This window comes from Pseudophryne corroboree, chromosome 3 (genome assembly GCF_028390025.1).
Source record: "Pseudophryne corroboree isolate aPseCor3 chromosome 3, aPseCor3.hap2, whole genome shotgun sequence".
Taxonomy (NCBI): domain Eukaryota; kingdom Metazoa; phylum Chordata; class Amphibia; order Anura; family Myobatrachidae; genus Pseudophryne; species Pseudophryne corroboree.
In genome coordinates this window covers 488,057,152-488,071,571 of record NC_086446.1, presented here as the reverse complement: position 1 = coordinate 488,071,571, position 14,420 = coordinate 488,057,152, and the positions used below count along the sequence as shown (strand labels likewise).

Sequence of the window (14,420 nt, the reverse complement as noted above, 5' to 3'; positions counted from 1 at the left end):
CAGGGAGAAGTCAAAAAGGAGTGCTTCAGCCTGCTTGGGTAGCAGACACATTTAGATGGTAAAGAAATGGGATACAGTTACATTGCCGGCAGTCGTGGTCCCGGTTGTCAGGATACCGCCGCCGGACTCCCAACCACTGGCATTGCCGCCAGCCGGAATTCCGGCTAACAGGAGCGTGGCGAGCACAGGGAGCCAGCAAGGGGCTTCGTTGTGCTCGCCCCCCTGCCGGCATTCTAGCGGCCGGGATCGTTGGTATGCTGACCATCGGGATCTCTGCCACCAGCAACGCATACCCAACACAAAGAGATATATACCAAAACCTGTTGATTTTTCAACAGAACCATAAATGATGGGATAGAGTAGCCTTAGGACAATGACATTTAAGGAAGGCACCGGGATCAGTATCAACAAAGTGCTTCCGATGGGCTATAGAAATATAACTTCTGTTAAATACCAGAATGAGAGTTTCTTGTAATGTGGCAGATTTGAAAGAAGACAATATCCTCTCAAATTCAGACAAGCTTGGTATCTCAAGGAGACTGTGGTCCATGGCATAGTGGTGGCATCCACATGTTCTGGTTAAAGGTAACAGATTCTAAATTTATTAGAACGGCTAAGGGGGTAATTCCAGGTTGATCGCAGCAGGAATTTTGTTAGCAGTTGGGCAAAACCATGTACACTGCAGGGGGGGGCAGATATAACATGTGCAGAGAGAGTTAGATTTGGGTGGGTTATTTTGTTTCTGTGCAGGGTAAATACTGGCCGCTTTATTTTTACACTGCAAATTAGATTGCAGATTGAACACACCCCACCCAAATCTAACTCTCTCTGCACATGTTATATCTGCCTCCCCTGCAGTGCACATGGTTTTGCCCAACTGCTAACAAAATTCCTGCAGCGATCAACTTGGAATTATCCCCTAAAAGAGAGTGCTTCAAGCACAGTATATGGGTGGTCATTCCGAGTTGTTCGCTCTGTATTTTTCTTCGCATCGCAGCGATTTTCCGCTTATTGCGCATGCGCAATGTCCGCACTGCGACTGCGCCAAGTAAATTTGCTATGCAGTTAGGAATTTTAGTCACGGCTTTTTCATCGTTCTGGTGATCGTAATGTGATTGACAGGAAGTGGGTGTTACTGGGCGGAAACTGGCCGTTTTATTGGTGTGTGCGGAAAAACGCTACCGTTTCTGGGAAAAACGCAGGAGTGGCCGGAGAAACGGAGGAGTGTCTGGGCGAACGCTGGGTGTGTTTGTGACGTCAAACCAGGAACGACAAGCACTGAACTGATCGCAGATGCCGAGTAAGTCTGGAGCTACTCAGAAACTGCTAAGAGAGGTCTAATCGCAATATTGCGAATACGTCGGTCGCAATTTTAAGAAGCTAAGATTCACTCCCAGTAGGCGGCAACTTAGCGTGAGTAAATCTGCTAAAAGCAGCTTGCGAGCGAACAACTCGGAATGAGGGCCATAGTGTAGTTGTACTAGTTAAAGGATCAGCCAATGACTGAATGACTGTAATGGTGAGTCTGTATAAACATGAAAAAGTGTGTGGGGCAAGTTAAATTTGTCTTGAAATTGTAGAATGGGTGAAGATGGCCTCCGGGGACGAAAACCTCTTTTATGGAAAGGATTCCCCAATGATACCATGATTTGCATGCAGGGTTTGCAACTGAAGGGGGAAAGGTGAGGTTACCCAACAGAGGGATATAAGGGGAAGAGTAAGGCTTACTGCACAGCTATCTATTTATGCAGTGGTTTTTAAACTTAATTTAATATTTCTTTCTAAGTTTCTTAATAAAAAATGTTTAGCCTAGGGGAACCATGAAATTTTTTTTGATACTATAGGGCGCCATGATTCAAAAAGGTTTGGGACTCACTGCGTTAATACTAAGCCAGACCTTATATGTTTCCCAAAGGAAGATATTATTGCAACACAAGGAATTTGCATCTGACGAGTATGAAGCTGGGCAGTCAGGCATATGGATAAAATAAGGTCTCCTCTAGAGCCAGGTTAGTAAAATGACTTGTATGCAAAAGCCAGTCGGAAGAATACCTGAAAAGAGCGGATCTAGCAAAGGCCAGATTGTGAGGCACTCTTAAGTCCCCTTGTTTTATCGAGAAATAGGTACGGCTACTGCTCACATGGGGTTTACAATTGTGCCAAATAAACATTGAGAATAACTGATGTGACAGGAATCACACAGACCGGATAAACTTCAACAGTTTCATTATTTCTTTGGGGGTAATTCAGACCTGATCGCTGGGCAGCGATTTTTGCAGCCTTGCAATCAGATAGTCGTCGACTACGGGGCGAGTGTATTTTCGCTGTGCAAGTGTGCGAACGCATGTGTATCAGAGCTGCACAAACTGATTTTTTGCAGTCTCTGCGCAGCCCAGGACTTACTCATCCACTGCGATCACATCAGCCTGTCCGGGACCGGAATTGACGCCAGGAACTGTCCCTGCTAACGCTTGGACATGACTGCGTTTTTTCAAACATTTCACCATGGTTTTATGTTGTCAGGATGACTGCAGAGTGCAGACCAGTAACCATTTCACAGTAAGATGTTCATGGCCCTGTCAGAAACTAATACCCCTTTCAGACCTCCACCTATGAACACGGGTTATGGGTACATGAGCGCACATTACCCATGTTTAGCTGTGGTCTGAAAGGTGCAAGGGTTGAAATACCGGGTCGAGTGACCCGGTATTTCAAATCTAGTCATGAGACGGGTTGAACACGTCTTAAACCCGGCTCACTGTGTGGTGTGTGGGTCGATGCGACCCATTTCCCGTTCACTCTCTGCATACAGGCGGCACTTGGAGATCATGTGATCTCCATGCCCCGCCCCCGCCGCTTCACCGATGACGTCACCAACCCGGCAATAAGTCTGGTTGCAGTCAGCAGTAGCAGTGGTGCCGAGAGATGGGGGGAGAGGGTACAAATTACCCGGGCCCAGATCTGATGGAGGGACCCAGTGGGGGCCCTGGGCCCCCTCCCCTTTACTAGGCTGCAGCTCTTCTCCTCAACCCAGTACATGCTGCTGTGTACTGGGCTACAGTGTGGCCCTGAAGTCACTTAAAATACAATATTTTCAGTATTTTTTTCTAAGGGTGCATGACCACACCTCCTGTGATTAGGCCCCAACCCCTGAATAGCACCTGAGCCCAGCCCAGCTCTCTACTGCCCTGAATGGTAGCGGGCACCTGAGGTGGGTCACACACTGGGAGCTCCCGTGTCATGCTCCCATGTGCGATCCGCCTCAGGTGGTCTGAAAGGGGTATAACAGAAACCTTCCCTCTAGCCACCAGAAAGGGGCGTAGCCAGAACTTTGTGTGCCCCACAGCAACATATTGAAAGGGCCCCTGTCCAAATGCTTCTAGAGAACCTACTCTCCACAGCAGGTGTTAATTTTATGCCCGATAATAGTGCCCTAGTTCATTTTCTGAACCATACCAGTTCCCTAGTTCACGTTATGTCACATTGTAGGCCTGCCAGTACACATTATGCAACAAAACACCCCCAATTCACATTACAACATACTGTACAGTGCCCCTAGTTCATGTTATGCCACATTACAGTGCCCCCAGTTCATATTAAGCTATACTATAGTGCCTCCACTTTATATTGTGAAACATTACAGAGCCCCGGTTCATATTATGTAACATTATAATGCTTTTTTACTACATTACAATAAGCAGGTCCAGGGTACACCAAGATGTATTGCAAACCCAAAGGCAAAAGTTTGTAAAGACACCTATGTATCACCCAATATTGAAAAATGTATATAACACATGCACCTTTGGCAGGGAAGGTGGGCCCCTCTCAGCTCTGGGCCCCAAAGCAGCTGCACTCCCTGCACCTATGGTAGTTACTGATTTTCCACCTTTTTCAACTTGCGGCACAATGAACAAGACTTTAAAATTGCTGAAGCACACTATCAGGCCCCCAATGGGGGAAAAACACACACACACACACACACACACACACACACACACACACATACACACACACACACACACACACACACACATTGGCTCCCACAGTAATTAAACAAACACAGTGGCCCCCACATTAATACACATTGGCTCCTACAGTAATTCCAAACACATTGGCCCCCACAGTAATCCAAACACATTGGCCCCCACAGTAATTCCAAACACAAATTGGCCCCCACAGAAATCCAAACACATTGGCCCACACAGTAATCCAAATACATTGGCCCCCACAGTAATTCCAAACACATTGGCCCCCACAGTAATTCCAATCACACTGTCCCTCCACTGTAATTCCATACACACTGTTCCCCCACAGCAATTCCACAAACACTCTCCCCCTACAGCAATTAAATAAAAATACACTGGCCCCCTATGTGAGCAGCACAGAGCTGTGAGGACCATGGTTTGGTTGGTGGTGCACTGGCAGGCTGGCGGGCGGGTAGGCAGCATGCGTGACCTATTAGTCACGCCACATCGCCATAGGTCACAGGCTGGGCTGCAGAAGAGTACCAGTGCTGCCCAAGCCTTAGAATTCATTCAGGCAGCCAGGCAGCACACCTCTGGCGGCACATCAGGTAACCCCTGACAGCACAGTGGTTGGAGATCACTGGCCTAGACTTCTAGCCTCCCCCATACCCCAGGCTGACAGGAATATTATGCTCCCACCTGGCCTATAAAAAGGAGCTCTGGACAGGTGATCTGTTTTGATTACTCACATGCCTTCAGCTGTATGTCTCCCCTCCAGCAGGCTGGAGGGGAGACATACACTGAAATCAAGGAGGAGGTAAAACACACTTTTTTAAAAAAATTCTTCAATTGGATGACGTCCCTGGACTTAACAGCTAAACACCCCGGGTTCCTTCATAGCACAGCACCCCTTTTGCCACATCTGGTATGCATGTCAGTGGAGACAGGTAACCATAGTGTAGTAGCTGGTAAAGGTATTTAGCATTAACAGATGCTCAGAGGTAGTGTTAACTCACCTGATCCTGATATGTCTGTTAATAAGGATTTGGAAATCATAATCATGCTTTATCATATCATAGACCTATTGGTGGAGATAGGCAGGACCGGATTAAGGGAGGGGCAACAGGGGCTGTCTTTCCTGGGTCCCCACACGTTAGTGGCCCCCACACACAGGTGTTTTAAGTGGGTTAGTACCCCTCCGACAGCTGAGCTGTTAATAAATAGCGGCCACCGAGGAGGCGTCTGCAGTGAATCTCGTGGGATGGTAAGATGCAATCCTGCGAGCCAGTTTCCGTGAGCTGGCGAGGGGTGATGGGGGAGCGTTGTGTGTGTTTCATGGGGGAAGGGGGGTCACCAGCAATTTTCCTACTGGGCGCCCCCACAACTTCAATGCCCATAGGTTCCCTACCACCCTTAATCCGGCCTTGGAGGTAGGCCAGTCTGACAGGAAGGCTTCTGAAGATCTGCCTGGCAAGAATAGCAATGGACATCCCATAACTTACCATAACAAAGAAGAAAGACCACCGATCATGATGACTCTTTCCACTTCTGAAAATAAAGGCGAAGATATAGACATATAGGACAATGGCTGCTCCATACCCAAGGAGATGAAAGATCTATGGCGAAAAATTTGTATTGAGAAGTTACATATGTACAATTTACAAAAAAGAAAAACAATAATATGTATATCAGGAACCCAATGTTAGTTCTAATTGGTACCACAAGCAATTAAACAATATACATTGATGCTTGGTAGGAATGGACAGTCTCTAAAATGCTGTACAGGTTAAATACATGGTAATTGTCAAATAGAGCAGAGACTCTCTTAACCATATAAAAAAGATAAAATATGTAATAAAAGGTTAAGGTGCAGTTTTAACCATGGTACTCGCAGTTTGATGTTCTGCCAGGGAATATTATTGTATAATTGCAGTATAATATTTATCATAGAAGAACAGGTGGAGTTAATAATACCCATCCGTTAGGTACCCAATAATACTTAATGTGCGTTTGATCTTGTTGATTAAGTTGATATACCCCCCCACACACACACACGCACTAGAAGGAGCCCAGTGCTGGTTGTTGGAAATACAGGGGACCGTGCTCATATCCCCTGCGTATTTCCGGAACCAGGACCGGCTCACAGAGCCTGGTGCTGGTTCAATGAAATACAGGGGACATCCACGCCATTTCCCCCCCATATTTTTGAACCAGGATCGGCTCACAGAGCCCAGTGCTAGTTTTACTTTGGGGGTGAACCCCACATTGTTGTTTTTACAAAAGTAACCCATTAACTCATATTAAACACAAACGTCTGCATGTATCGCGCTAATCTGTGCAGGCTTCACATCAGACACGCCTATTTTTTTTAGCACATTGATTTAGTGAATTGTGTTACACTTCTTAGTAAATTTGCAATTTCCATTCATACTAATGTTATTCTAATGTTTGTTCTGATTGTAATTCGCTGTGATTTCTTTGGCGAATTCACGTTTGACAATGCGATCTGGTCTATAGGAAATTTCCGATTTGCAAAATCGCGGTAAAATCACACAAAAAACAGCAAATCGACCAAAATCAGACTTTAGTAAATTTCTTCCTTGTGTCTTTTTATTCCAGCTTGTCAACCATAAGAAAACATTTACATACAGAGGGGCTGATTGTGAATTGGACACAGCTGCGCATGCATCTACTGGCGGTCATCTGTCTGCGACTTTATGCAAATGCTGCTACATAGCCCTTCCCTGGAGTACATCAGTGTGTCCGAATGCTCAAGGACTGAGACACCCACTGTCAGCTTCCGTAGATGCTGAAATACAGATTGGTATGTCTTTAGAAGCACCAATGGTTGCACCACTGAAACTTGCACCAGTCCTAGGACATGTGCAATTTATACATCCGAGTACGATATGTGTCCCCTCCATTTCCAACAGCTGGTTGGGGATATATCAAGCTCCAAAATGATCATAGGGACTCTCCTCTGCAATAGGCGCCACACATGCGCAGTCAGCAGATCGTACTGTAGCACTGTGGGGGTCCCTGAAAGAGAAGTGAAATGAACGCTAATGTGCAAAGTGCCGAACATCGCTTCTTTGCGCCATGCAGAGTAGCAGCGTCGGGGCCTGAATCAGGTTCATAGTTAGTATATTAACTCCGCAGTGGATCTGTGAAAATATTCTAATGCCGGACTTGTACATAGATGTCCACTGTCGATTTCTCTGATCCGCCACTTACCAATAAAAGCAGCATCAACAACAGTGGTTGCACCATCGAACTTCTGCACAACATAATGGTTGCTCAGAATGTCCGTTGGAACTAAAACACCGGAGCCCTTAAAGCTACATTTGCAGATACAGTTGCAGGCTGAGACATGCGCAGTCCATAAGACACAGCTGAATGAGGCCCTCTGCATCTATAATATGTATTAGGTAGGATGCCATATGTTCAACCTAATAATGGCTCATGGTGAGTCACAGTGCCCCTTTAGGCACTACTACACCTCGGGCTACAACTCTGACTATTAGATATGAAGTACATTCTACTATCTCTCTTGGAGTACAAGAACAATGGTACAAAGAAGAATTACACACCACTGCCATAGCTGTAGGAAAAGGGACCAGCTGTCTCCTGGAATAGTTAACACAATAAACACTATACAGTACCTGCAGGGACCAAGTCCTATCAGCGTCTGCTCACTTACCAGTAGTAAAGCTACCGAGAAGTCCATGATGATTCTATGATTGAATATAAACAGTACGGAAATCATTACAAAGAGCAGAAGCCAATAGAATGGTATGTCCACCATGGCCTGTCCAAACCAGTACGCAGATGGGTAGAGTCCAGAAATCCTCAGCTGGGAACGAGCTTTGATCTAAAGATGCATAGTCCAGAAATAAAATGTGTAAGGGCTAGTAATTAATGGACACAACCCTTATATTGTACAGCACATTACTATTACTAGCTTACAGACATCCCAGAGATTCTAAAAAAACCTTAGTGGAACTACTAGTTAAAAAGTCATCTTAATAGGAGCGTCTATTGTTTAAAAAAGAAACGTGCATAAACATGTGCACACATAGCACAAAATATATTTGTGATAGTAAGGGTGGAGTTATAGATTGAGGTTATAGGAACATAGGAAGATGTAGGGGATACTAGAATGGCAATATTAGAAGTCAGGGAAAGAGTTTCATTTCACTATGACGTTGCGGGAGATATTGAAATAGAGATGGGCGAATAAATGTGTACAATTCTGTAATTCATGTCAATTTTAGAGATTTCTTGATGGCAAATGTGTTCAGCAGATTTTCTGCCCACGCTGCAAATCATATGAATATTTTTTTCTAATTCTTTTGATGTGATGGTCAATTACCAAAGATTCGATGTCGCAAGCCCAGCCATCATTTGATGGTGGGCTTCCGATATCCATCCCTAGTCCAGAGGATTAGTAATCCCAAATGGGCAATATCTGGAAATCTAAACTTGCAAATCAGTTGGCCTTCTCCTCTGCTCCTGACAGCCTCCTTCTCTGTTGAATAGTGCTCTTAAGGCCCCCATCCACTAGTCCGATTTGGGCACTCTTCATCAGATTTCGACGCATCTGACAGAAAAATCTGATGAAAAGTGTCACATCGGACGGCTCCTCTGATCCGACGCGCGGTCCTATGTCAGATATGTCTGAGCTATAGATCTTTGGTGCTGCACCAAGGATTTATCTGAATCTGAAGAAATCAGGTGCACGTCGGAATGTTTTTTTTAGTTCAGATGTATTGCATCAGAGTCATCTGAAGCGTCACTTAACTGGTATCTCCCTGGCCATTCCCACCCACCACAAGGACGTGACGGCAGCAGAAGCAGTATCAGACAGCAGCATCAGATCAATCCAGAGGCAGAACACTGGGAGGCAATGGAGTAATCTGTCGCCGGGCTCCTGCTCTGAAAGGGGGCACCTCTCCTCCCATTCTGTGACATCATTCAATTAAGTTAATTGATAGCTGTCGCTATCTTTTCACTATATGAAGTTACTTCTCTGACAATAACACACAATTTACATAGTTACAATTCTCATGCTTCCTGTACAGGAGCAAATAGCTCCATCAGTAAAGTGTCTGCTGTCAGTGTAACAGGTCATGGGGTTCTAATCCTGGGTATGACTGGTAAGAATTGTGTGATTTAAAATAAAAGACATGCACACATACATACATGCATATATCTATCTAAATATAGGGGGCATGTGTGCATCATATATATGTGATGTGATATATCTGCACATGATGAATCACATCAGATATATCTGAAGTGAATCTAGTGAAAATTTAAGCCCAGGATCCGATCCTAGTCCTGGGAAGCTGCCGGGAAAGGTCAAGAGAAATCTGATGCGGCATGCAGTTCAGACAAGTTGGCCTAGTGTATGGGGCCTTTACTGTGTCCCTTATAGTGACGGCAAACTGTAATGTCCCATCTGTCTGTACAGTCCGTGCATCATCTGTTGCTGCCACAGGATAGTTTTTTTCCAAAGTGTTTTTATTAATTCCAAAACATGCATAACAAGAATGTATAAAAACAAATTTAAGGTGCAATAGAAAAATACATAAACTGAAACAAAAAAGCACGTTTTTGAATCTACCGTTTCCATTTTTTTCATCCAAATACGCTGTAATTTGCACCAAGAAACACAAAACTTGAAGAAACCAACAATAATAACATAAGGGTATTATCAGATAGAATTGAGAAAGCAGGATTTGTAAATGTTGTGCACAGTTTACAGGGGTAAATAATATATGGGACTGAAAAGGTACATAGAGGCATCAGATGATGAGAAGAACGACCATGAAACAAACATACCAACAATTATTTAAGATATGAACTAGCAATTGCTGTATATGGAGGGTTGGGTATGAGATGAGGGAGATAAATCACAAGCAAAAAGTAAGTTATTTCAGTGACAGCACCTAAGCAACTTTAAAGAATATTTAATGTATGCTCAGCAATGAATAAACTTGATCACCAGATATGTAGTAGTGGCATTTCAGCAAGTACAGTATGGGAATGGCCAAAAAGTAGTGAGGAAAACAGGGCCTGTAGTTATCATCTGTAACCCTCTGAAGTAGCCAGTGACATGCCTCCAACCATAATACTCCAAATTCATCTTGTAGATCCCACACTTGGAAAAGAGCAGGCCCCCAACAACCCTGGGAGGCAGGGAGAGCCTACCTCAAAACCAAGAGGCAATTTACCATGGTGAGGGGATAGTGCAGCAGAAGGGATATCAACCCGTTCAGGTTACGTAGGCACCAGGGTCACAGGTATGGACACCAAACTTTAAGAAGGGATATCAACCACAGATTTGCCCATCGCAGCAGGACAGGAGGGTGGGCCAATCTGTGGGGCTGAGGCAGGTTCTAAAAGAGGTTCTAAAAGAGACAGTTGTCAAGTAAATCAGTCTTCCAAATACGGTAACAGTAGGTTACACATTTGCATTGCAACTGGGTGGCCATGCAGTATTAGTGAGTATCAGGGTAACAACGCCAACAACTGTTAGAGGAGGGAAGTGAAAAAAGGGGACTATTGCTTGGCTGGGGAAACACATGCATGTCATGGCACTGCAGAGAGCAAAGTAAGAGCCTAAACACTAGATAAGATGAGCGTTTAGGCTCTTACTTTGGCTCCATAGGAGTTGGCGCCCCAAGTGGTCCTCTCCCACCATGTAATACACCGTTCGCTATCAATTTGGGATTTGGTAGCTATCAATTTGGGATTTGGTAGATAGACAATTTAAATTGGCCCCACATCCATCACCCCTGATTCCATTAATCCATAACCCGGCCTTCCCCCCTGGCATGTGCAGGTCATCCTTTACTACCTGTCTCTTGTGCAACATATTTCATATTAACGGCATCACTGATGCCACCTTTACTCAGTTCTCAGATATCCATAAAGGAACGACAGTCCCAGCCATAGATTTCTTTCACTATCTTCAAATAGGACACTTTTACTCCACAGTTACCTCAACTCCCACAAATAGAAATGTATCCTCTTTTTAATATATTTGCTGGATACGCTCTACTACCAAGGGCTTCATTTCCAGCATTTATGCTCTACTAAATGAGGATTCCAGCCCCGCTTGGGAGCCTCACAAACTGGCATGGGAATCGGATCTAGGACACACCACAGATAGTGAAGATTGGTCTGAAATCTGGGATAATGCTGCTTTCTGTTCAATCTGTGTAAAATTCAAAGAAAATGTTTATAAATTGTTATACCGCTGGTACTATGGTGGTCATTCCGAGTTGTTCGCTCGCAAGCTGCTTTTAGTAGCTTTGCACACGCTAAGTCACCGCCTACTGGGAGTGAATCTTAGCTTCTTAAAATTGCGAACGACCTATTCGCAATATTGCGATTACACACTTCTTAGCAGTTTCAGAGTAGCTTCAGACTTACTCGGCATCTGCGATCAGTTCAGTGCTTGTCGTTCCCGGTTTGACGTCACAAACACTCCCAGCGTTCGCCCAGACACTCCTCCGTTTCTCCAGCCACTCTTGCGTTTTTTCTGGAAACGGTAGCGTTTTTTCCCACACGCCCATAAAACGGCGTGTTTCCGCCCAGTAACACCCATTTCCTGTCAATCACATTACGATCACCAGAACGATGAAAAAGCCGTGAGTAAAAAACCTAACTGCATAGCAAATTTACTTGGCGCAGTCGCAGTGCGAACATTGCGCATGCGCATTAAGCGGAAAATCGCTGCGATGAGATATAAAATACAGAGCGAACAACTCTGAATGACCACCCATGTTCCCTCTCGTTTAAATGGGGTCATTCCAAGTTGATCACTCGCTAGCAACTTTTTGCATCGCTGCGATCAGGTTAAAACTTGGCAAAACTGCGCATGCGTATGCACCGCAATGTGCAGGCGCGTTGTACGGGTACAAAGAGGATCGTGCTGGGTGAGGTATTTAACGAAGAATCCATTTGCTCAGCCAATCGCAAGGAGATTGACAGAAAGAGGGCATTTATGGGTGTTTTCTGGGAGTGTTTGGGAAAACGCAGGCGTGTCCAAGCATTTGCAGGGCAGGTGTCTGACGTCACTTCCGGGACCAAAAAGACTGAAGTGATCGCAAGGGCTGAGTAAGTCCAGAGCTACTCAGAAACTGCTCAACTGCAAAAGTGTTCGCACACTTGCAAAGCGAAAATACACTCCCCCACAGGCGGCGACTATCTGATCGCAGCGCTGCAAAAATGACCCCCCATGTTTCCTGATTCATCGGATAGGTACTGGAGGGGATGTGCAGACAAGGGCTCTTTCTTCGACATCTGGTGGCCATGCCCAAAACTTGCTATTGTTTGGCGGGAGATCATTACCTTATTCTTGCACCTATTTGATACCACTATTCCTTCTGATCCCCAATATTTTCTGCTTCCTTTGGCTCTCCCCAACGTCACCCGACACTAAAACAAACATTTCGGCACATGGTTTCTGCCATGACATGCCAAATAGCTACTGATTGGAAAAACCCAGTACCCTCTCCCATGCAGGTAATAGTTTCCCGAATATGGTATGTATACAAAATGGAATACATGACTGCTTTAATTCAAAATTCCTCTAAAATATTTGATAAAGTTTGATCCCCCTGGCTGGCATCTCAGCGCACTCCCTTACCATTTATTACCTGATATACTAAAAACAATGTTTAAGATCTTGAGCCTGCAGGTCACCTCCTCCTTCTTCTTTTGGCTTATTCCTTTTCCTCTCGTTACTCGCTTTTCTCCTTTCCTTATCTTCTTCTCCCTCCTTCTTCTATTTTCTTTCATCAATTCTCATTGACGGATGGCCACACCGTCACTGAGAGAATCCCCATTGCTATTCTAGTTCCAAAAACTGGATCATGGGGGTAATTCCAAGTTGATCGCAGCAGGATTTTTGATAGCAATTGGGCAAAACCATGTGCACTGCAGGGGGGGCAGATATAATAAGAATTTACTTACCGATAATTCTATTTCTCGGAGTCCGTAGTGGATGCTGGGGTTCCTGAAAGGACCATGGGGAATAGCGGCTCCGCAGGAGACAGGGCACAAAAAGTAAAGCTTTACGATCAGGTGGTGTGTACTGGCTCCTCCCCCTATGACCCTCCTCCAAGACTCAGTTAGGTACTGTGCCCGGACGAGCGTACACAATAAGGAAGGATCTTGAATCCCGGGTAAGACTCATACCAGCCACACCAATCACACCGTACAACCTGTGATCTAAACCCAGTTAACAGTATGATAACAGCGGAGCCTCTGAAAAGATGGCTCACAACAATAATAACCCGATTTTTGTAACTATGTACAAGTAATGCAGATAATCCGCACTTGGGATGGGCGCCCAGCATCCACTACGGACTCCGAGAAATAGAATTATCGGTAAGTAAATTCTTATTTTCTCTATCGTCCTAGTGGATGCTGGGGTTCCTGAAAGGACCATGGGGATTATACCAAAGCTCCCAAACGGGCGGGAGAGTGCGGATGACTCTGCAGCACCGAATGAGAGAACTCCAGGTCCTCCTTAGCCAGGGTATCAAATTTGTAGAATTTTACAAACGTGTTCTCCCCCGACCACGTAGCCGCTCGGCAGAGTTGTAATGCCGAGACCCCTCGGGCAGCCGCCCAAGAAGAACCCACCTTCCTTGTGGAGTGGGCTTTTACCGATTTTGGCTATGGCAGGCCTGCCACAGAATGTGCAAGCTGAATCGTACTACAAATCCAGCGAGCAATTGTCTGCTTAGACGCAGGAGCGCCCAACTTGTTGGGAGCATATAGTATAAACAGCGAGTCAGATTTCCTGACTCCAGCTGTCCTTGAAATGTATATTTTTAAAGCACTGACAACGTCCAACAACTTGGAGTCCTCCAAGTCGCTTGTAGCCGCAGGCACTACAATAGGTTGGTTCAGATGAAATGCTGACACCACCTTAGGGAGAAAATGCGGACGAGTCCGCAGTTCTGCCCTGTCCGAATGGAAAATCAGATATGGGCTTTTGTAGGATAAAGCTGCCAGTTCTGACACTCTCCTGGCCGAAGCCAGGGCTAGTAGCATGGTCACTTTCCATGTGAGATATTTCAAATCCACAGTTTTTAGTGGTTCAAACCAATGAGATTTGAGAAAGTTCAAAACAACATTGAGATCCCACGGTGCCACTGGAGGCACCACAGGGGGCTGTATATGCAGCACTCCCTTAACAAAAGTCTGGACTTCAGGAACTGAAGCCAATTCTTTTTGGAAGAAAATCGACAGGGCCGAAATTTGAACCTTAATAGATCCCAATTTGAGACCCATAGACAATCCTGATTGCAGGAAATGTAGGAATCGACCCAGTTGAAATTCCTCCGTCGGAGCACTCCGATCCTCGCACCACGCAACATATTTTCGCCAAATGCGGTGATAATGTTGCGCGGTTACTTCCTTCCTTGCTTTAAT

The 14,420-nt window shown here is 45.2% G+C and overlaps 1 protein-coding gene across 2 annotated transcripts in view; it reads right to left on the bottom strand.

Moving 5' to 3' along the window:
- LOC135056124 (ABC-type organic anion transporter ABCA8-like) overlaps positions 1-14,420 on the bottom strand; it is a 380,977-nt gene that overhangs the window by 64,187 nt on the left and 302,370 nt on the right. For both annotated transcript variants that reach the window (XM_063960911.1, XM_063960912.1), the window contains exons 24-25: positions 7,666-7,836; positions 5,468-5,581 (exon numbers count right to left, since the gene is read on the bottom strand). In XM_063960911.1, the coding sequence (XP_063816981.1) occupies positions 5,468-5,581; positions 7,666-7,836 (285 nt within the window). The remainder of the gene's footprint in view (positions 1-5,467; positions 5,582-7,665; positions 7,837-14,420) is intronic.